The sequence below is a fragment of the Nannospalax galili genome, unplaced genomic scaffold (genome assembly GCF_000622305.1).
Source record: "Nannospalax galili isolate Female #2095 unplaced genomic scaffold, S.galili_v1.0 scaffold585, whole genome shotgun sequence".
NCBI lineage: Eukaryota > Metazoa > Chordata > Mammalia > Rodentia > Spalacidae > Nannospalax > Nannospalax galili.
Window position 1 is genome coordinate 808,162 of NW_008354016.1, and position 25,097 is coordinate 833,258.

Genomic DNA, 25,097 nt, shown 5'->3' on the forward strand with positions numbered 1-25,097 from the left:
AGGCAATAAGTGGTTCAAATTTTAAGATTAAGATTAAAGTTATAAATTTCCATTTGAAAATAACAGTACTACAGTTATTAACTGAAATTACTGGCAAATAAGGTATTCTGGAAGAATTCTAAATAGCTATATAGTAAACATTTAAGAAGAAAAAAGATACACACATATATATCCTATTAAACAGAACACAAAGAACATAATTTACATTTTAAAAAATGATGGATGGTCTGGAGATTTGGTAAAGTTGGCAGACTGCTTGCCTACCATGCATGAAGCCCTGGGTTTGATCCCCAGCAGTGCATGAACCAGGCATGGTGGCACAGACCTATAATTCCAGCACTAGGAGGTGGAGGCTGGGGATATTCACGGTTATCCTCAGCTACATAGGGAGGTTAAGGCTAGCCTGGGACACATGAGACCTGTGTCAAAAGAAAAAAGGAAAACACAGTAGCATGCCCCCCCACCAACTGAAGCCCCCACACAGCCACAGATACGCAGTAACAGAGTGTTATACTCAGGGAATGAGGCTGTAAGCTGCAGCTCAGACTATGCTTTATCCTCCTGTCTACTTTGAGATGATGTCGCCTAGTTGTTCACTGGTGCTGTGAGCCCCTTTTAGCTTTAGCTGCTTCACATCTTCTTCTATCCATTGCTGCCTTGAATTCTCTGCTACTGAAGTTAAGAAGGAGATTCAAGATAACAAGGCGTCAGTAAAGAAGCTTAGAAAACATTGAAATATGCAAGCTAATTATGCATGTTACATTATACACAATCACACTGGACATACTAAGGGTACCAAGCAATGTCTCCTTGATGCTTCAATCACCTCTTTGCTATGACCCAGTGGGCATGGATAGACTAATAGAGAGGCTAGAGTTTTCATGAACTCAAAACTGATACAGGAAAATGGAAAACAAATCTTCAGAGCTGGGTAGGGTCTAGGTTTGGGGAGATAAGTCTTAGTACAGGTTGAAGTTTGGGCCTTATGATTTGGAATAGATTTCTTGGCTGGGTTTGATCCTCAATGCCTTTATCTCAAACACTGTGAAATGAGTGTTTCAGATTACAAAAACTTTATTGAAAGTTTTACATTGTTTATGCAGAAATCTGGTACAAAGATAGTCTTAATTCTTCCAGATTTTTTCTTGTTCTCTCTCTCTCTCTCTCTCTCTCTCTCTCTCTCTCTCTCTCTCTTTCTCTTTCCCCTCCCCTCTAATCAACACACCATACCGAAGCCCGTCACATCAAGTCTTTAAAAGGCACTTAACAAACTTCATTATCATATTAACTGATCAACTTTCCAATGAAGGAAAAGATATACTAATATTTAGAAATCTTTCCAAATTTATTAACACCCTAATGAAAAAAATACTTCATGGACTTCTACAGAAGCCATTTAACACAAACTAAGCAACACTTTATAAGCACTTACTTTTTGAATAGAGAAAAAGCAGATTCTGATAATAACCCAGTGGTGGGTTCTGGCATGGAGCTGGTCCATGGGTAGAGGCCACTGGTAATGGTCTCCACTGCCACTCCATCCTGCTCTTTTTAAATTTTTTTACATATCAGTTACTTACTTTACTAATTAGTAAGTCTAGAAAGGGAAGGTCTTAGGGTAGAAGGTGCCAAGGATCATAAGGAAAATGCCAGAAGTCAATTTACCTTTTTATCTTGTACTGAGCCTATCATGTAGTTAGGGCAAGAAAAATAGATTGATATTAGTATGTAAATTCCTTTTTTTTTCCACTTTCTGAAAATCAACTTCTGGTAACTCTCCCTGACCTTCCTCAGGGCGAGGCCTTTCCCACTCTGAGTCCAGAGGTTCAGGTTGTCTGGCTCCAGCTAGAACCAACCCATCCCATCTCTGCATTTCCTACAGTGACTGGAGAGGCAAGTTGAGCCATGTGTAATCTGAGGCTCCATGGGGAACTTTAAAAGACCTACCAGGAACAAATCACCTGCTTTACATGGAGGCCTGAGACCACTGTCTCTACTTCTTAAGACAACAAAGCTAAGTGGCTCAGGGAGTTCTAATAGCCTGGTTGAAAACCACGGCTTAGTGCAAACAAGCCTGTACTAGGTTTCTAGCATGGGGGCTGACCAAGTTCCATGTGGCTTCAGTCAACTTGTGATGAATTTTCTATCATTTTCTACAAGAATCCATACCCTAAGAAAGACTCAACTCCTATTATTAATTCAATGTTACACTTAGGGATTATCAAGTAATTAATAGTGTAAATTAGCATGGGGGTACAGCTCAGAGTAGAATGTGTGCTTACATGCACGAGGCCCTTAGTTCAATACCACAACAACAACAATAATGATAACAATAATGTCAACCGAATAATGTAAAATCAACCCCTAGGAGTAAAGTAATTCTGCATTGCAAAACTAAGGATGGTCTCTGTAAAACAAAGGTGAAATGTGTATGTTGCTTTTTTCAAGTCACTGAGGTACCAACTCAGCTCTCAGTAAATTTCCCTGAGAAATTTTAAACCTTACAAGGTCTTCATGTGCAGTTCCTTAGAGAATATAAATGCCAATGAGAAAATAATTCTTCTAGTAAGAGTGAAAACTCTCCTCATTCAGTTTTCAGCATTAATAAAACCATCTGGCCTAAGTCTGATGTTAATTTATTGCCTTGCAAGTGAGGGGAGGGGAAGGGATAAACCATCATTTCTACTTCAGAAGTACAGTTTATTTGGACAGAAGCCAAGCTAGTTTAAATATACATGGCAGACCTCATTCAAACTTTTCATTTAATGTATTTACTTCGTATTCACTTGGAAACCTTCAGTAGGAATAAGGGTGGGTTTGGAGGCTGAATAGTTGGTTGACAAAATTATTCTGGTTGGACTACAACTTAAATCATAGGGCTTCAATATTAATGTTTTAACTTGCACACGCACATGTTTATACAGAAATACTGAGGAGGCAGAGGTGATGAATTCTGTGTGTCTACTGAAAAATCTTATTCTAGGACATGTGAATTAAATTTACAGTGACACAGAATTCTTTCTTCGAGTCGCATAGAAAACTAAACTGAGACAAGCAAAACAACAGAAAGTCTTTTAGACTGAGCTCTGCTTGCAATCCAATGGTGCCCATTATATGTTGCTCAATGGAAAAATCTCCAGGTAGTTTTTAAGATAAGGCATCATTACTATTCATTACTGACAGATTACATCAAATGCAATTTTGAAGAATTTCCCAGTAACACTGCAATGCTGTGTAAGCAAGGGCACATGGGGAAGAGTGTGTAAAAGGAGTGCCCACATGGACATTTACCTTCCACGGCTCTTTTGAAGAAGACTTTGCAGCTTCCGCAGGTCACTACCCCATAGTGACATCCCGAAGCCTCGTCCCCACACACCAAGCAAATTTTGGAAGGTCTTGAGGATCCAGTAGAAACACTTCGTAAAGAAGAGCTGGGAAAAGAAATTAAAATTTAAATAACTTCCCTGCAGTGGCACATGTAACATCCAGTTTGGCTGAGCTCGAAATCTGGGACAATCCCGGCCCCATGGATGAATTCAGTTCACTGTGAACACATGTTGTAGGACACAGAAAAATCAAGGTAAAGCCATATCTGTCAGGGACGTGATCACACCAAGAATGGAGGGCATACAATCCAGAAAGTTGGCTCAGTGGATGACATACTTGCCTCTAAAGCATCAAGACTTGGGTTCAGATCCCCAAAACTCATATAAATACAGGGTAAGCCTGGTGGTTGCCTGTAATCCCAGCATTCCAAAGGCAGAGAAAGTAGACCCCCAAGAGCAAGCTGGCTACCCAGACCAGTTAAAAAAGAGAGAGCTCCAGGTTTAGGAAAAAACTCTGCCTTGACATAGAAATTTAGGAAGACAACTGACATCAACCTCTGGTCTCCACACACATATGCACACATATTCACATTTGAACACACATGTGTTTCAGCATGCATACACATATGTTAAAAAGAACAGTGCACAGAAAAGCCTATTCTTAATACTGAGAGCATTAAGTATTGAGGGGATAAAATCACATGTGAACACAATCCCTCCCCTGTCTAGTTTTGAGAATACAAAATCAAAGCCAAATACCAGCCCTTCAATTTCTTACCTTGAAAGACACATGAAATATTTACCACATCTGGGGCATTTGGTTTTACTACTATGGTATCCCCTCAAATTAGTAAGCAAAATCAATTATGTTGAGTTTACACATGTCACAACAGGGTTTTTTTAAAGAGATAAAAGTAGCTCTTTAAGAATCTATATGAATGCGCGTATCTACTGAATATCCGCCAACAACATACTGAGGAAACATATAAACCTAAGCCTCGTCCCTGCCCCAAGGTTAGTGGGGCATTCATGATCATGGTTTGTGCTGTTCTGCAGGGGTAGATGAAGGCACACTGTGGGGCATTCATGATCATGGTTTGTGCTGTTCTGCAGGGGTAGATGAAGGCACACTGTGGGTTCAGCCCTCCATTATGGGAAAGATGAGAATGTGGAAGTCCGGAAAAACTTGCTCAAATGTGACAGCTGAGATGAATTTTGAAATAGAATAAAGAGGGGAAAGGAAGAGGAGAAAGGAAACCAGACATGTTCAGAGGACTTTGGGTAGAGATGTCACACATCACAACTGTCACCCTACCGTACATGCTTCTGCCTTGGTGTAAAACAGTATATATGGAAAAAAAAAGACTCAAAGCAAAAACACAATGGCGATGATTCTGTTTTTCTTTTCTTTTCCTTTCTTTCCATTTGTTATTTTTATTTTATGTGTATGTGTGTATTGCCTGCATGCAGATAAGTGCACCCATGTCATGCAATGCCCATGGAGGACAGAAGAGGCTGTTGGATCCCCTGGAACTGGAGTTATGGACAGTTGTTAGCTGCCATGTGGGTGCTGGGATTCGAACCCAGGTCTTCTGCAAGAACAGCCAGTGTTCTTAACCACTGAACCATCTCTCCAGCTCCTAGTCTGTTTTTCTAATTAGCTAAACCTGATAAAATCACGCTAATATATATTTGTTTAAAAACACTTTAAAATGTATAAATAGCCCTCTCATCAAAAAATAGCTGAAGGAACAAACCATCCAGCCATTCCATCCACTGCAGCATGACTAGCTTGCTAGAAAATGACTTCTTAAATCAAGGACTGAATCTGCGTTCTCCAAAGCTATTTCTCCTTCTGAGAAAAGTGCTCTTTATTACTCTTATTAGTGTCTTTTGACTTCTTTATGGCATTCAAAACATTCCATTTCAGCACTAGGCTGGGAAAACCCAATCCATGTTTGGGGTGACTCACTGGAAGGCACTTCAAAGAAAAGCTGTGACTATAAATATTTAGAATACAATGTAAAATCATCATTAAATGTAATTGCTTTTTCACAATGAAAAGCACATGTGGGGTTTGGTTTGGTTTGGTTTTGTGGTGCTGGGGACCAAACCCGGGGCCTTGTGCATGTAAGGCAAGTGCACTACCACTGAGTCTGTATGCAGGATTTTATCAAACATTCTTGTGGGTCTTGATCTTTAACTGGTCTCTTAGTGCCAGTCTTCAGAACTCTATTCTGGCCAAACTTCCTTTTGGTGTAATCTCATCTAATCCCTTGGCTTTGACTATCACCATGTCTGAGAACTTGCAATACTCAGCTTTAGAACTTCAGAAAATTTATCAAACGGCCCACCTGGCACCTCCTAGGTGTCTACGCCACAGACTCTGCTGGTTTTTTGCTACTTCCTGGCCTGCTCATCTCACATTCTTCCCCATCTGTTAATGGCAACAGGTACGGTTGAATTATGTTCCCCAAATTCACACGTCGAAGTCCTAGATTTAATTCCTTCAGCATATGACCTTCATTGGGGATGGGGTTGCTATATGTTTATTAATTGTGATGAGGACATACTGGAGTTAGGTGAGCCCCTAATCTATGACTGGTGTCTTTTTCAAAAAGGGAAGTTATGGCACACATACCCACACAGGGAGAATACCATCTTCAGATAAGAGAGAAATTGGGGTATGTATTTAGAAGCCAAAGAATATCCCAAATTGCCAGCAAGTCAGCAGAAGTAAGGAGAGTACAGAACAGATTCTCCTTCAGGGTCAGAGAAGCAACAAACCCTGATCTTGACCCTGGACTTCTAGCACCCAAATTTTGGGGGAGTGAGTTTCTGTGGCTTGAGTCATCTAGTGTGCCTTTCTGTTTTTCTTCTCTCCTCTCTCCTCTCAAGTCAGAACACTACTAACTCATTTATGCTTTAGCTCAAAACCATCCAAGACTCCCCCACACACTTGGACTCAGCCACATGACTGCAGGGCCACAGTCTTCCCTTCTTCTTGTATTTCTCCTCCATTTGAGCAGCACTGAGCTCCTTACTAGCGTTCAAACATACCAGTACGGTACAACCTTGGAGACTTTTGCTCACCCCTCTTCAGTTAGATATATAAAAACCGTCTGTGCTGTTTGTTACCTGTTTTCTATAATCTCATTAATATCTGTATCATCAACATAAGAAAGTAAGCTCAGTATGAGCCAAGATTCTCTGTTCTTGTCTGTCCCAGCACAGGGAACAGAACCTGAATCACAGTGATCCGTGCTATACTTGGAATAGTAAATGGTCCCCAAAGGCCCATTTGTCAAAAGCTAGGTCCTCAGCTTATGGAACTCTTTTGGTAGGTAGTAAAACCTTTAAGAGGTGGGGCTTAGTGGGAGTAAGTTAGGTTGCTGGGGGTGCCCTTGCAGGGGCTACTGAAGTGTTGATTTTTGTTCTCCCTCCATGTCTCTGCTTCCAGGCTACCAAGAGGTGAGCAAGAAGCTCCACCGTGCTGTCTTACATGATGGGCTATGTCATCACAGGCCCAAAATAGCATGACCTAATAAACATGAACTGAAATGTCTCCAATACAGGCCTAAAATTTGCCATTTCCTTCTTTTATCAACTTGATATTTTGTCACAGCAATAGAAAGCTGACGTAGGCAGCACCCAACCAACACTGATTAAGGAGACATCAGTTGAAATCCTTGCAAGAGCTACCATGAAACCCACCCAGCCGTCAATTCTGACAGCCTGCTATAGCTTTTATTCAAGGGAAGGTGATTTCTACCTGAAGGAAGCAACATGACACAGCCAAGTCAAACTGAGATGTCAAAGAGCAAGCCTAGTATAAACCAATCCATTGTAATAAGCAGATTAAAACAGCAAATTTGCTGCATTCAAAAATCAAAGCCAACCTATTTTCCTTCTCTTGTGATCGCTGACATCTTTCAGTGACAGAACTGCAGCTGCCTCTATAGTCCTTATAGTTTCTCTACCAGTGTGCTAAGCCTTCTCATCTTTACAACACACTTGTTTAGTGGGCTCTTTCTCATATCATCTACTTGACCACTAACTTCACAACTCTACCTCTGGCCATCCTTTATTTTTTAAAAATTTTCTTTATTATTTTTATTTTATGTGTATGAGTATATTGCCTGCATGTATGTGAGTGCACCCATGCCATGCTATGCTAAGGAGGTCAGAAGAGAGCTTCAGATTCCCCTGGAACTGTAGTTAAGGACAGTTCGTAGCCACCATGTGGGTGCTGGGAATCGAACCCAGGTCCTCTGCAAGAGCAGTCAGTGCTCTTAACTGCTAATCCATCTCTCCAGCCCCCTGGCCATCCTAAAAATTCTCTCATTTCTGTACTCTATCCCTTTTATGGTCTCATGCACTATCTTGGCTTCAAACAGCTCTCTTGTGACTTTCTGAATCTCTGTGACCAGTCCCATCTGTCTGCCTGTTCTATCGTGTTCTTCATTCCTTTCTATAGCCTCTCTTCTTCTACTTTGTGTGAGCAGGTTCAGAACTATATTTACCCTCCTTTCTACATTTTGATGTTCTGGAAGATACTCATCAGGAAAGGACCCAGGCTGAGAGTCTGTCCCTCTTCCCCTTTTATTCCCATTGGAGCGTAAATTGGGTTGGCAATGTTTACTGGATGAATGAAATCACAGTCATAATCTCATTATAGTAGAACATAAATTCACAGAGGGCAATTTTACAGAAGGTAAATTAACGAGGCCAAGGTTATAGGTTCAATTCCCACTTGTTTCATTTAGCTTTGGAGAGAGAGAGAGCATGAGAGTGAAAGCAAAAATGAAAGAGATCACACGCAGGCATGGAAAACAAAACAAAACAAGACAGCAACCTAGGTTCAAGGACACAGACTATTCTCAAAGGTTAACCATCTTTCTCAGACATTCATTATTAACCCAAGAAACAGGCTACAAAGTGTGGATGGGTTTAAAAAATTCTAGTCACTATTCTTTGTCATATAACTTTGGTTAGAAGGCGAAATACATCAGTTTTAACAATATATTTATGCATTTATGAGGTGGAAGGAGGGAAGAAAGGGAAATGGTCAGATCTTGAACTTATTTCTTCCACACTGAGTATGTTATCAAAGTATATATAACCTATCAAAGTACATAGCTTGTGATTTACACACCATAATTCACCTTTAGAGTATCACCTGCTTAGTAAGAGGTGATACATGTGACACCTGCTTAGTAACAGGTGATACATCACACCTGTGAACACGGATGTGATGTCAAGGCTATAGAAACAAATGTACAGAGGCTAGAGAGGGAAAGGAAAGAAGGAAAGGCGAAGCAGCCCAGGTTCTAGTCCATGCTCAGCAGTTGCTGGACACCTTAGCAAAACCACCTGTCTTCTTTGGGTCATAATTTTCATCAAAAAACACAGAGTTGGAACTCAGGTTCTCTGGGATCCTGTTCAAACAGCCTTTTAAGATATAGGTAGATGCAAAAGGTATCATTATCATGATCGGGTTTAAGTCAAACTGAGTTTTACCCAAAGTATAATGAATACATAGATTTATTATTTTTTATCTTTGAGAATTTTGTATACGAGTACTGTATTTACATAATTTCCACCCTTCCCTCTCCCTGCCCAACTTTCCAGGTCCCTTCCCACTTCTCTATTTTGTGATCTCCTATTTAATTCTTACTGTTACAAATATAACATACATATACAAATGTGCTTGTATGTGTATATACATATGGATACACAACGGACTCTACTGAGTCCATTTAATGGTGTTCACATGTACATGGAATTGGATCACCTATCAAAGATACTGTCACTAGAGAAAACTGATTCTCCCTCCCTCAGCAACCACTGATTTCCTGTAGCTCTTCATTTAGAGGTGGGACCTTATGAAATTTCCCCCATCCACTTTCACATGTCAGCTGGTATTGTCATTATTCAGGTCTTGTTTAGGTACCCATAGTGTTGAGGTTTCATGGGTACAGTTTCCCTGCTATGTCCAGAAGACACTATATAGCAGGATCCACAGTAAATAACCACTATTTGATCTTGATTAACCATAAAAATGTAAAAAAATATTATTCTTTCTTGATCAGCTATCTAAATGCACTTAAAAATCTTTCCTTCCTCTGGGGCTGGAGAGATGGCTCAGCGGTTAAGAACACTGGCTGTTCTTGCAGAAGACCCAGGTTTGAATCCCAGCACCTACATGGCAGCTAACAACTGTCCATAACTCCAGTTCCAGGGGATCCAACAGCCTTCTTCTGTTGTCCGTGGGCATTGCACGACATGGGTGCACTTACCTACATGCAGGCAATACACACATATACATAAAAAAATAAATAAAGTATTTTAAAAAATCTTTCCCTCCAGTGGGGTTGGAGAGATGGCTCAGCAGTTAAGAACACTGACTGTTCTTGCAGAAGACCCAGGTTCCAATCCCAGCACCCACATGGCAGCTAACAACTGTCTGTAACTCCAGTTCCAGGGCATTCAACAGCCTCTTCTGTCCTCCCCAGGCACTGCACAACACAGGTGTGCTTACCTACATGCAGGCAATACACGCATACACACACACAGACACACACACACACAGACACACACACACACACAAATAATAAATAAAATATTAAAAAAATCTTTCCCTCCATCTATAGAATGACACTTATGCCAAAGTTGGTTTAAAATTCTGTATAAATGTATTTCCCATTTTAATGTTGATGAGCTAGAAAAACTACTCAAACTGGTCACTTTGGCCTTGGTAATCAATGAAATATTATTCACAGAAAGAAGTTCAGTGTTAACAAATAAAGTTAGTTTTGGGGATTTTATACAAATGTTAAAATATAAAGTAGAAGTGAGTGAGCATTTCATTTTCATTTATAAATATAGGGTCTCTCTTCGGAAAACACAAAGTGCAACATTTTCAACTGCAAATGACTCATTAAAGAGACTAGAAACATTAACTAGAGGTTCAAGCCGATTTTGGTGACAGATGAGAGGGGTTAGGCTAGTCAATCATCCGAAATAGGACTGGGGACTTACCAAGAAACAATATAAGTTGAGCAAGGAAAAAAAATAACTTTTCCTGGCTCACTGAGAATCTAGAAGCCACCACGTCATCCCAGAAATGACCACATGTATGTAAAATGCTGTCTCACCATGTCATGCCAGAAATGACCACATGTATGTAAAATGATTTCTCCCATCTTCATGGTAATTACCTAACAAAGCAGTAGTGACTGACCTACTTTCAGTGACCAGATATTCTTCATAGATAAATACTGTCTCCTCTCAGTGTGGTAGCATTTGCAAGGCTGAGGCAGGAGGATTGATTTGTCTTAAGAGGCCAGCTTGGGCTACATGGTAAGTTCCAGGACAACCAGTAATGAATAGAAAGACCATGTCTCAGCAAAATAAGCAATCAAAACAAAACCATACAACAAAAATACTGTGTTATTTCTTCAACTCACTCATTTCAGATTAAGCAACCTATATTTTGTCTAATTAGATAATCAGATACAAGCCTCTACCACCACTACCCACAATCTACTAAAGTGTTTATCCATGTATAAATATTTCACCTCATTCAGTGATCATGAATGGGATGAGACTGTAGAGGCTTACATCAAAGAATACTTCAGTAACATCCTTGCAACCTGATCTGAGCATGGTGGTATGTGAAAATCAGTCATGAATTAAGCTATTTACTTAAAAGTCTACCATAGCCCTTCCTGCCAGGTACTTAAAAAGACAGTGTTTTATAGGAATGGAACTCTTGGTGGGCTCAGTGGATAGACCCATACTAAGGACATTTAGGGACACAAATCAGACTCTATAGGTCATGTTATATAAATAAAAGAGTACATTAAATTGGGTGGGGGTAGTGTGTGTGTAACAAACAAGAACAAAAACAAAACAAATAAAGAAAGTTCATGTTCTCATAGAGTCTCAAGTGCAGTGAAGAAGAAAAGGACATATAGAAATAATAACAGATAGTGATAAGTGTGGAGAAGAAAGTGACAGAGATTGAGATGGGGTGGGATTGGAGGGACAGATTATATTTAGTTAAGATGGCCTTAAGGCCTCCTTGGGGAGGTATATATGACATAGTAGTCAGCCACATGTAGATGCCAAAAGAGAAGGGCCAGCACAAAAGTTCTGGAACTGGAGTAAATGGAATATTCTTCCAGAGACAGGTTGAAACACAGTCTGACATGGAGGAAGGGGAGAGGAGAGGAGGTAGGAGGTGAGGTTTCAAAAGTCAGGATTAGGCCACATGTGTCTGATGGCTATGATGAAAAAGTTGCACCCCACTCCAAGAGCCATCTAAGAGCACCCTACTCTAAGATTGATATGAATGCTGGAGGGTTTTCTGGGAAGGGTAACATGATCTAGTTACCATTTACAATTCTTACTCTGACTATAACTCAGAGAATGGAATGTAGGACCAAGTGACCTTGGGAGTGGAGAGACTAGACACAGAGGCTTCTGCAGTTATGGAGGGAGGGAGCTGTACAGCTTAGAGTAGGATTAAAGTACAGACAGACAGAAGAAATGACTGCTTCAGAGGTTTTACTGTCTGTCTGTCTGTAAGCAGATGGTTGCAGCAAGAATCACAGAACTGGGTGGTGGTGCACTAACATAAGTGAGCTCTCAGTGGACTGGAAATTGGGAGAGCTTGTGTGGACTTGACAGTTGTTGAGCAGTATTACAAGATGGAATATACTCATACTACAGGTATGAGTACTATACTATAGGTATATAATGGCAGTCACGTTAAATGATAGTTCATCAATATGAAAAACTGGGAACAATTTAAGCCAGGTTTTTTTTTTTTTTGCCATTCTGTGCCAGAGTTTCCTATAAAGTAGAAAACTAGAAAATCTAAAGCAGAAACAAAAACCTGACTTTATGGATCTGCTGCACTTTAAATTATTCAATATATTTAGGAACACAGAACAGTATCTGACATATATTTAGTGTTAGTTAAGTTCTAGCTGTGATTAATACATATTATTGTTGGAACTATAATTTTTTGAGACAAAGTCTTACCATGTAGCTCTGACTGGCCTGCAATTCCTTATGTAGACTAGGTTTGCCTGAAATTTGCAGGCAAACCCAGTCTACATAAACCTAGTCTACTGCCTCTGCCTCCAGAATGCTGGGATTATAGGCATGCACTACCATACCAAGGTTGGCTCTATAATTCTAAATGGTATCTGTCACAGTAGTAGAATTACAGGCATTTTAACCTTTGGCATTATAGTTTCCTGTGCTGGCTTTGAGTAAATATGTACAACATTGGTGCTCACAAAAAGAAAAGTTTTATTGATGACACCAATAACCATATTGTTTATTCACCTTGTAAACAATGTTTCTGTATTTATGAATTTAAGCATATTTTATAGCAATTCTGACTCCTTTGATGTCTGTAAGTTGTGAGCTGGGAACAGCCAGTAGATCATCAGAATAAATAATGACTTGAAATTCCAAACATATACTTTCATGTAAAGCAAAGAACACTAAATCTAAGAAACAGAAGGTTTAAACCCAATATCTTAAAAAACGCATTTCATAAGCTTAATCAGCTTTTAACAACCAGTACTGAAGTCTTTATTTTCACCCACACATAAAATAAATTTAAAAAAACTTTGCTATTTCCTTTTGTTTTGAAAAGCTTATATTTTAAGTCATAATATTTAAACTGAAGAAATTCATTCTCATTTTCCCATTATTTAGGGAGAATATTTGGGAGTGTTTTTGTAGTGGTATTAACTTTGGTGATAAATGAGTCATTAATGTTTGGGAGATAATTCCTTACAACTGGAGATTCACCCTAAGGTGTAATTTATAATGTACTGTAGACAGGAAGTGAAGAATGAAGGCCAAGCTTAGAATTTGAACTGCATGAATTATAGCTGAAGTCACCTGATAATGGAAAACTCAAGAATGTAAATACTTTGCAAGATAAATAAAGTCAATTAATTGATAGATAACGACAAAAAACAAGGCACTGGGTCCAAAACTCAGGGAATTTTATGTCACTCTAGGAAGAAGCCTTCACGATCAAGCAGTTGAAAATTGGGCAACTGAAAATGCAGCATAGGAACTGAAGAAACACGCTGCAACATGTACATGTTACAGGACACACGTGCAGGGACTGATAATAATCTTTAGTATGTAGAGTACATGAAATGGAAGCAGAAAGGCTTGATGAACTAACAAAGACTGAGGACTCCTGCACAGAGCATGAAAAACATGTTCTATAAGTGCTAAAATGTAACAGCAAACACAGTTCATCCATAAACAGTGAGGACTCTGGACTTGACCCATAGAGCAATAACTGAGCCTACCTAAGGAAAATCCAAATAAGAGTGTCTTAATTTCCTTTCTTGTTGCTGTGAAAAAATACTATTACAAAAGCAACTATGGGAGAAAAGGCTTATTTAGCTCACAATTCCAGATTACAGTCCATCCCTGCTGTGAAGTCAAAGTGGCAGGAACTTGAAGTCCCTAGTCATGTTATATTCACAGTCAAGAGCAGAGAGAATTAATGCATGCATGCTACTGTGCGGATCACTCTCTTCTTTCCATTCAGTCCAGGGCCCAGCCCATGAAATGATGCCTCTCTCATTTGTGGTGGGTCTTCCATCTCACTTAATATAATCAAGATAATCTCCCACAGATATTATCAGAGGCCCTTGCCTCTGGTGATTCTAGATTGTGTCAAGCTGACAGTTCAAATTAACTGTCACAAAGGGGAGAGAAGGTTCAAGAAATAAATGTACAGAAAAATCCACATTTCTGATTAGGCAAGGAAAGAAACCCAAGGAACAAAATTACGGAAGAAAAATACAAGGAGGATCAGAGATCAAGGCCAATCTCTTGTTACATAACTACATAGTGAGTTTGAGGTTAGCCTGGTATACATGAGACCCTGTCTAAAAATACAAAAAGACAGTAAGACAGAAGACTGGTGAGAGGAGAGAGGAGGAAGGAAGTTAGGAAACTAGGGAGGAATTTAGGAAGGAAGGAAGTTAGGAAGTAAATAAGTTTGAAAGTTAGGGAGAAAGGAAGGAATACGGGAAAATTTAGTGTGTGTACTCTGTGTGTGTGTGTGTGTGTGTGTGTGTGTGTGTGTGTGTGTTCATGCTCTTCTCCCCAGATATTAACTGTCCTTCTGGTACAAAGCAGTCTTTTAAAAATATTTTATTTATTATTTTTATTTTATGTGTATGAGTATATCTCCTGCATGTATGTAAGTAAACTTGTGTCATGCAATGCTCATGGAGGTCAGAAGCATGCATTGGATTCCCCTGGAACTGGAGTTACAGATGGTTGTTAGCCTCCATGTAGGTGCTGGGAATTCAACGTGGGTCCTCTGCAAGAGCAACCAGTGCTATTAACTGCTGAATCATCTCTCTAGTCCCTCAATGTAAGAAGTCTTAAAGGAAGGTACAGGAGGAGTGATGGGTTATATCTCATGGTTCTTGAACTTGGGTTATTTGGAAATTAATTGATATGATTCCTGTGTGCTTTTTCCTACTACATTTTTAAAAATATTGATGTAAAACATGCTTCACTGTGGCCTTTGTGAGAAATACAATACCTCTTCTTCATCCTATACATTTAATTAATAAGTCAAAGTTTCAGATAGTTTTTTCTTGAGTCCTAGAATCCATCATTTTCATTGTAGCTGGTACTGCCCTGCGATTGGCCAGCTCAGGTCCACTGCTGCTCTAGCAAGTGTGCCTCAGAGTGTGGCCTCATGGCCTTTTCTGTCAAATGCACCCTCTTTTATACCTCCCTTATATTCAGCTTTCCCACACAAATAAAGGGATATTCCTTTTTTTTTTTTAAGGAATCTACAATGTAATAGAGCTGAGACAAGCTCATTCTAGAACCTATGACATTCTTCATGACAGTGTCACAGCACTTTTGTTGACATGATGGCATATGGACTTCAAATGTATTTTATTCACAATTTTGAGTAGTATTACCACTCCTCAAAATATGAAAATAGCATATTAATATGAAATTAAAAATCCCTAAGGATGCCTATATTTGTGGGTTCATTCTTCAACATTGCAGTCTCTAAATAAAGAATGAGGTATTAGTTAACAGGGAAAATTTTGAAAGATAGCTTATCAGGCAATCCTTTACTTTCTTATGACTAAATGGAAAATTGTGAAGTAACAGAAAGCCTTTCGTGCCAGTTTAATACTCTGAAATAATGTTCCAATAAATTTATAAGGAATCAACTGGAAAAAAAATCATGTCCTTTGTTACATTATCTTGGAATAGGTAAAGTGCATGTCCCTTTCCATAAAACTACAATGAGTTTTTCTAGTCACTAAGAGTTTACTCAATGGGAGTCTGTATTGTAATGAGGTAGAAAAGGAGCACTGCTACCCTTGTTCTGCTTAAGGCAAGATGACTTGTAGCTGGCTTCTGTTGGCAGGAATCACCAAAAATACTGGCTTTGTCAGCGGTGCACAATCCTTCTCAGGGGATTAAAACCAGGGTCTTCCTGAAAACCATTTCCAATTCATCAGATGATACTTTATTATTATGTAAGTGAAGGGTACAGAGGTCCAAGCCTTTGAGAGTACCACACTGAAGTGATTCCCTAATCCCAGACAACAGCTGGGGCCCACCCATAACATGGTCTCCATCAGTTTTGGCTCCTTTTGAACATTTTAGTCAGGTGTTATTTTTCATTTATTAATTTCACTATTTCTGTTTCTAATTGAAAATACTAAGCTTAAAATGATTTTAATAAATCAAACTGTGCTTGTTTCCTGACTTGGTAACAATAGAAAAAAAATAAACAAATCCTGAATCCTTCCTTTGTGTCTTTGTTTTTCTCAGGGACTGAACTTTGGGGTGTTTCTTTGATTTTTTTTTTCTTTGCAAAAGTACTTGGAATCCAAGGTTTCACAAAGGCTATGATTTGGCTTCTAGAACTTTCTAACATATAGCCACTGGGCCAGTGATGCTCAAGGGGGCCAATACATCTCTATATAAAATACACATTCATTTCTTAACTACATGTTTTCTAGACATTTTCACTTTTAAAATAGGGTTATTTAAAAGAAAATATTAAATTTTTGTATATTTCATACAGACCATCCTAATCATCTTTATATACCCCCCCACTGGTGGGGCAAATATTAAAGTTATGTAACCATTTATTTAATTAAATTCAAAGGACCATTTAGATAGTTTCTAGTAAGTAGTGCAGAAGTAAACAGGGTTTGCCTTTTTCGGTGTTTTGAAAGAAAATGTCCCCCATAGGCTCCAAGTATTTGGACATTTTATCCCCAGATGATGGTGTTGTTTTGGGAGGTTTTAGAAGGTGTGGCTATCCTGAAGGAAGCATATCATTGGGGGTGGGCTTAGAGAGTTCTTAAGCCTTACCAGATCTCCAGTTACTCTCTTGCTTCCTGTGCCTGCTAAAAGATGTAGAGCTTAGCTTCCACTCTTCCTCTCCAGCCACCTCCAGCCCGCCATGCCTCCCTGCCATGATGGATTATAATATCCCTGGAACTGTAAGCTCAAATAAACTCTTTCTTCTGTAAATTGCTTCAGTCAGTGTTTCTATCACAGCAACAGAAAAGTAACTAATACAATAATTGGTACCAGAGAGTGGGCTGTGTAGAACCTGACCATGTGGGGTTTTGGAAAAATGTGGATGACTTTGGAAGTTTGGGCTAGAAAAGCAGTTGATTGCTGTAAGCAGAGCTTAACAGGTCATTCTAGTAGGGGCCTGGAAGAAAGTAGTGCTGAGAACAATATATTTCCAGAGGGAAACAAGGACTTAAGCAGCACTTGGGATATTTTGGCAGAGAGTATGGCTGGAGTCTGCCCACAGCCAAAAAGCTTGCCTGAGGCTAAGTTGAAAAGCCACGGACTAATTTCTCTGACAGAAGAAATTTCAAGACAGCCTAATGTAAAATGGTGGCCTAGCTATTAATGGTGAATATCACACAGATTTACAGTGAAAAAGAGCCAATGGGGCAGAAAGACATACAGAATGTACAGGATGGATTGAAAAAGCACAGGAAAATTAATGTTGGAGTCCTGGCATGTGATGGAGAGGATTCCACTGATAAGGAGATTAAAGTGATTAATGAGATTAAAGTGATTAAGGATGGGCCTAGAGATTCAAACTTAAACAATGGAGAGAGTGCCTCCAGGGAAAGACCACACCCAGTTAAGCCTCTAACTTGTGAAAGGAAAATGCTGCAGGGGCCACTGAAGAGAAAAGCTTCTAAAATGGATAAAGCAGGCTGGAGTCCATCCCAAACTTGCAGTCAAACTTGGCAGTGTCGTTCACCTGGTGCTGGCTTTAGAGGCATGAAAGATGCAAGAGTGAAGGGGTCATCAGTTCTTCCTCCGAGGTTTCAGAGAGCCACTGAGGGCAGGCAGCATGCAGCAGGAGTTCCCCTGCCTAGAGAAGGTCCTGATAGGCCATTGCATGAAGTGTGAAGGTGAAGCCTGGTTGGCAATGGAGACCCCAAGAAGTTCGTGACGCTAGAGCTGTGAGGCATCTGCCAAGAAGACCTGCAGACAGGGAGTGGATCCAGCACAGGAGAGAGATGTGTGTTGCAGGCAGCAAAGCTAGAGAGCTGAGCCATCGAAGCCCTTTGGAAGTAAAGTCCCAGAAGTTGGATGTGAAGCTACTGGATTTGGTGTTTGCCCTGCTGGTTTTCAGTGTTGTTTTGGTCTGGTATTTCCTTACTATGCCTCCATTCCTCCCTTTTGGAATGGTAATGTGTATTTGGTTCCATTGTATGTTGGCAGTATGTAATTTGTCTTTTGATTCTATAGAGGCTAACAGTTAAGATATTTCACTGAGTCTCAGAAGAGACTTTGGACTGTGGACTTTGGAATAGTAGTGAGATTCATAATGACTATGGGGACTTTTGGACTAAATGCATTTTGCATTTTACATGGTCATGAGCCTATGGGGGTCAGGGAGCTGAATGTGGTAGTTTGAATGAAAATATCCCCCATAAACTCCAAGTATTTGGACACTTTGTCCCCAGATGACGGCGCTGTTTTGGGAGGCTTTAGAAGGTGTGGCACTCCTGGAGGAAGCACGTCACTGGGGGTGGGCTTAGAGAGTTCTTAAGCCTTGCCAGATCTGCAGTCACTCTCTTGCTTCCTGTGCCTGCCTGATGATGTGAGAGCTTAGCTTCTGCTGCTCCTGCTCTAGCCACCTCCAGCCACCATGCCTCCCTGCCACGAGGGACTGTAATTCCCCTGTAACCATAAGCTCAAATAAACTCTTCCTTTTATAAATTGTTTTGGTCAGTGTTTCTATCACAGAAACAGAAAAGTGACTAATACACCTTTTCTAGAGCTAGCTAACATGTACTTTTTCCTTCCTTCACCTTCCTTGCTATTCAGACAACTCTCAGTCTATAAATGGGTGTTCTGGACAGTACACAGGTGCTGAAACAACAGCCTTCTCCCCCCTTCACTGGTTCATCGAAGTTACTGAGCACACAGCACACATCAGGCAGTGCTGTTGGTCTGTGATGCAAAGAAGCTAACAAAATTTATTAAAATACTGACATACGAAGCCCATTAGTAGTGCTGGCAATCAGTGGGGAAGGAGAGAACACAGACAAGTCTCCACTGGAAAGTAAAGAAATTATATAGGTTCAATATCCCTTATCTGAAGGGACCAAAAAGTTTGGGCCTTAGGATTTTTATTTGGAAAATCTGCATATACAAAATGAGATGTGTTGAATATGGGATCCATTCTAAATATGAAACCCATTTATGTTTCATATTTCTTTATACATACAGTCTGACTATAATTTTATACAGTATTTTAAATAAGTTTGTGCATGAAACAAAGTTGAATGCTGTGAAATTTTCCTCTCTGGGCATTATGTTGGCACTCTAAATGTTTCAGAATTGGAGCATTTCAGATTTAGGGTTTTTGAATTAAGGATGCTCGACTGGTATCTACAGTAGCTATCACAATAATTTTATACGACTTTCCTCCCTCTTACAAAAGTGTATCAAGCCTGCCTAAAATAGCCTCTCCTCCAAGCAAGAAAAACCAAAATAAAAGTTCTAAATTCAGTTCACTCAATGAAATTTTCATTTCTTATAAATGAAATAAGAATCACAGAGAATAAGAAAATGCTCCCAAGAGCAATGAGTTGCGATTGCAGTACTTAGATACTTTTACTGTTTAAGTCTGTGGTCTATGTGTGTGTTTGTGTGTGTGTGTGTGTGTATGTGTGTGTGTGTGTGAAAATATCCTTGGAATTTATTTAAGGAAATATTTTAGTTTTTTCTTGCTTACAGTGAGGTATGGTATTTCTATTGACAAAAGGCATTAATGTGAGTACCAGTGGTATTTTAAACAATCAATTTATTTTCCAGGGTTATGAAAATTCATATGTGAAAAATGTTCATGCACACTGAAATAAGTTATCTTTTGTCTAACACTTTTAAAAGCAATTAAAGGCATGTTTTTCAAAAAGTTTTTAAAATTAAAGTTAGGCTTTTGTATTTGGAACTGATCTGAGAAAAGATGAAAGGTTTCTAATTCAAGGCAATAGCACAGAAGTCAAAGCCCGCTTGACGCTCAGTGGTCAGAACTAGTCCCACTGGGGTTTTCGGGGAAAAAAATGAAAAGATTTTAGTGTACCAGTAAATAGTGATAAAAGAGGCTAAGAGGTGGAGAAAGCCATTCCTTTGATTTTAATTGCACAAGGCAAGAGCCATGGAGACCTTCAGATGTCTCTTGCTTCATAATTTCTTCCTGTCATGTGCTGCTGCCCATAAGAAAGAGGCTAGTCATCTGAAGCCACCAGGAAAACCTGACACCAAAGACATAAGATTGACCTTTGTCCTTCCATTTTATTAAGTGGAAGTATGCCTACAATAAGATTTATGAAAGGGTTGGAAAGGTATAGTTCCAAGGTGCAGCACTTGCCTTGCAAGCCCACGGTCCTGGGTTCTATCCCCAGCACAATAAACAAACAGACAAATAAATATAAATTAAAAATTAAATAAAAATTAGAGGCCACAAACTCTTGGCCACAATATTGATGAGACATTGGTGGCAAAGGATGGTGGGGATGGGGAAGACCTCTAAAACCTCTTGGGTTCAATTTCAATACTACAAAATCAGTATTCTAGATATTCCAACCTGATTTTAGGACAGTATCTATATCCTATATTAAACTTACCATGAACACCTGTTTTCAATTGAACTTTTGAAATCTATGGTAATATCCTCCCTCTGGTGTTTGAAACTACACACACACACACACACACACACACACACACACACACACACATACTCTCCACGAGACTTCAAGACAGTGATTAAATAAAATACCTTCAAATAGAAGGACTGCACATAGGGATACATTTAGGCAAAATTTACTATGCATTACAATACATGATCACTAATTTTTTTTTTAATGTAGAATGTTTTTTGTACACAAGGTAGAATAATGTCCGGGTATAAGGGAAGCATCTTAGCTTTTCAAAAAATTAAAACTGACCCAAAATGGCAACACAATTTTCAAAGAGACACAAGGAAAAAGTAGCCAGCCACAGGAGTGATGGGCTATGTTCACAGCACAGTATGGTACATTCCTAGCAGTGCATGCCACAGGACCATGAGGCAAACACAGACCCTTGAGAAGGAACACAGGGCTCAGACAGCAAGGTTTCAGTGGGCAGACAGAGAAGAATGAGAGACGAGGAGACACACTGGCGAAGGCACAAAAAATTCAATGCTATGAACAAGCAAAGGTTCTAAACCAAAAAGGCCACCAGAACCCCCAAGACTCGGCAGTAAGCACCGAGTTGAGCTGCAGAGCAGAGAGGCAGCTAGTACAGGCTGTTACGGGGCTGGGGAAGATCAAGGACAGGTCAACTCAGGTTGGCAGAAGGTCACTAGGAGCCTTCCAGCCTTGCCACATCCAGCAAGAGCAGGCCACCGTGCTCCAAAGGAACAGAAAAGAGGATCATTGGGAAAAGACAGTCAATGTAGGTGAGATAAAAGAGGGAGAAAAATAAATCTTCTAGCAAAACAGTAGCCAGAAGTAGCAGAAACTTTCCGAATATGGTGTTTTATGAGAACTGCTGTTACAAACAGATGGTATTCAAAGACATGAATGGAAAATAATTTATTGGCATATTAGAAAGGTAGATTATATGCAGGCTTAGCTAGAAAATTTATGTTTAGATGGAACACATTTAAAGGAAGAAACAGGAAAATAAGGTACTGGTAAATTGGAGGGAGAAATAATTTGAGTCACATGTCTAAGTGTTCAGTTTATCTTCTAGGGAGAGATAACTATTGAAATAACTATAGCTATCCTAAATGAAAGAATCACAAGCAATTTGGCTATGACAAGATTGCAAAAGGCTTGTGACCTTAAAGCACACATGTAGGTTGATGAAAAATTTCTAATAAATACCAGTAAGAAATTGATGGTAGGAAAATGATCTTTTTATGGTAGACAAAGCTCTCCATTGTACTCATGGAAGAAAAAAAATACCTTAGAGCTTGATTAAGCTAAAAAGTTTTGCTTGCCTTTATTTTCAACATATAAGTCACAGAAGTAAACATGGGTTTTGGGGAATTCAATTTACTGAAAAGTAGATAAAGCTAGCTTCATAATATAAAGTATGTGAGAATCTGAATACAATAAATATAATTAATATCACCATATGTTATCCTACAACTACCAAGGGAAAAAAATCTGGTGTTTCTAAGAATTAAGAGACATCAAGCAATTGTGAATAAAATTCTGAAGAAAATGCAGTGATCTGGTTTAAGAAATTTACACTACATTCATAAATTCCCCTTTCTTCCTTAAAATGAGTGCTAGCAATTACTCCAAAACATACATGGTGTTATGAATAAAATTGCCTTCCTATATATTACACTAGAGCTTTAATATGTTTCAAAACATATTCCTGGCACAGGGGAAGGGGAGCATGTTCAGTGTGAGAACACCATAGGTATCAGGTGCTATTTTGTCAATGTTATCCTATTAAATACTGGGATTCTACATACAAAGCAGTAATTGCAGAGCCCGACTGACTGGTTTATATTTACCTATGTTACTGAAATGCCCACAGCTTTGACACACTGGGTCTTAGCATTTACTGTTTTATAGAAGTGAAATCTTCACAAGTCAGACCTTCTGCACCATTCTCTAGAAATAAATATTTAAGAGGAAACAAGTATTTAGCAACAACCTGAAGATCAGTATTAACTTATCATTTATTTGGTTTTGGTACATACCAGCATAAAATCTTACAGGTTCAAATTGTCTTATAAACTGTAGTACAAAATTTCAGCTAACAGAAGTTTAATTCTATTCCTTTGTAATAGTAAGATAGAAAATCCCAGAGAGGACATTCAAAGACTATAAAACAACATGAATCACTGCTGCACAGAAAATCATCTCTCCTCAAAGCCTTGTGGCCATGGCATATTCCCTCACAGACATATAAAATTCTATATCATTTTCAATATTATGTTAAGCTTTCCAAATTAACAAAATTACATATGCTTTTTTTTTTGTCTTTTTGAGACAGGGTCTCCCTGTAGCCCCAGCTGTCCTGGAACTCACTATGTAGACCAGGCTGGACTTGAACTCACAGAGATCTGCCTGCCTCTGCCTCCCAAGTGGTGGGATTAAAGGCATGTGCCACCACACCCAGCTTACATATGCTTTTTATTTGCATTATAAAGTTGAAGCAAATAGCAGAAATAAAAGTGTCATTTTTTTCTGGTCTTTTTGAGATAGAGTCTCTCTGTAGCTCCAGCTGGACTGAAACTTGCTATGCAGACCAGACTGGCCTTGAACTCACAGAGACTCACCTGCTTCTGCCTCCCACATGTGGGGATTAAAGGCATAAGGCATATACCACCACAAAAGTTTTACAAATGATGCCCGAATCTAAAATTATCTAGATCTCAATTAGGCTGCTCCCATCATGCCTTCTCCAACTCAGCACTCACACCAGAAACCTTGTTCACTTTGTGGCTACAGCAGGACTAGTTTTCCATGCCATCAAAGCCTAAAAGTTACTCTTGGCCAGGAGTGGGCCTCTTCACCTGCAGGACAACCTAAAGTAAGGATGTCCATGTCATGGATCAGAGAATGAATTATTTTCACTTTTTTGGGAGTCAAGGTGCATTCTCTAAGAAGAAACGAAATATCCTTCTAGAGTCCCAAGATAAAACGCTATGATATTTAATATTACACCATTAAGAAATGGTGTGTGTGTGTGTGTGTGTGTGTGTTGCACACACACTAGTATCTGAACACATTCAGAGGCCAGAGCAGAATATTAGGTGTCCTCCTCCATTGCTCTCTGCCTTATTTCCTTGGAACAGGGTCTTTCATTGAACCAGGAGCTCACCACTTTGGCTAGGCTGGGTGGCCAGACAGCTCTCAGAATCTACCTGTCTCCAAATCTTAATGCTGGGGTTACAAGAACATGTAGCCATGCCCACTTTTTATGTGACAGTCAGAGATTTGCCTCATGTCTGTATGCTTTCAGAGAAAGTGCTTTTACCCTGTGCTATCTCCTCAGCACCCCCCAATTAAGAATTTTTAAATTTAAATTTAAATTTTTATTTGAATTTTTGTTGATTTTTATACAATATAACGATGATATTTAGGTCCCCTCTCCATCTGTGCCTCCAAATTAAATGTATTCTATTCTATATATACACACATATATATATACATATATACACATATATATTTATATAATATATATACACATATATATGTATATGTATATAATATACAACTTGACAGGATCTAGAGTTACCTAGAATGCAACACTGTAGGCATGTATATCCATGATGGAGTGTCTAGGTTGGGTTAACTGAGGTGGGAAGACCTATCCTTAATGCAGTTGACATTATTCCATGGGCTGGTTAACTTACCAAGAGTCCCATACTTGAAGGAGATGGTCTCTCCCCTTCCCAGCAGCCACCAAAATTTTAAGGAAATATTTTAAAGGGAACATTCAAAAGGACTTATTTGTAAATTGAAGATCATTTGCATTCAGATTTGACAAACAATGCATGAAACTTTGAGAGGACCCTGATCTGATTCTAGATGATATCTTGGAAAGGTTAACATGAGCATATAGTCATAAACATAGTAATTTATATTTTTAGATAAAGTCTAGTCCTTCTCACTCACCACACTCAAGTTCCTTATCTCTTAATAAACTTTAAACTTTCCTTTTGATGTTGTAAGAAAATGCCTAAGAAACTTTGGTGACAAACAGATGGGTTTTTAAAAAAATCTTAAAACACACATTGCTGCCTTCATTTGTCAGGCCTGCAATGCCAACACTGAGGAGGTCAGGGTAAGAGGATTCATATAGTTCAAGGCATTCCTGGGCTACACAGTGCGACTCTGACTAAAAAATAACAGCAACAGCACCATATATGTGAAATAGGAAGAATACTGCATTCCACCTTCTAACTGAGACTATGAAAACCAGAAGAGGCTGGACCAAAGTATTCCCAGTTCTAAATGACCACATATGCCAACCCAGATTGCTTTACCCAGCCAAAATGTCTATTATAGTTGAAGGGGAAAGAAAAATCTTCCATGACATAAATAGGCTGAAAGAATTCATGTCCACAAAACCAGCCCTTCAGAGAGTTCTTGAAGCAATACAAAGAGCTGAAGAAAGGAATGACTATAACCAAGGGGTTGCAGAAAGAAATTCAATGAAGGTATA

General features: G+C 39.2%; 1 protein-coding gene across 4 annotated transcripts in view; it reads right to left on the reverse strand.

Annotated features, from left to right (window-relative positions):
- Nr3c2 (nuclear receptor subfamily 3 group C member 2) overlaps positions 1–25,097 on the reverse strand; it is a 373,979-nt gene that overhangs the window by 174,796 nt on the left and 174,086 nt on the right. For all 4 annotated transcript variants that reach the window (XM_029555030.1, XM_029555028.1, XM_029555029.1 and 1 more), the window contains exon 3: positions 3,292–3,431. In XM_029555030.1, the coding sequence (XP_029410890.1) occupies positions 3,292–3,431 (140 nt within the window). The remainder of the gene's footprint in view (positions 1–3,291; positions 3,432–25,097) is intronic.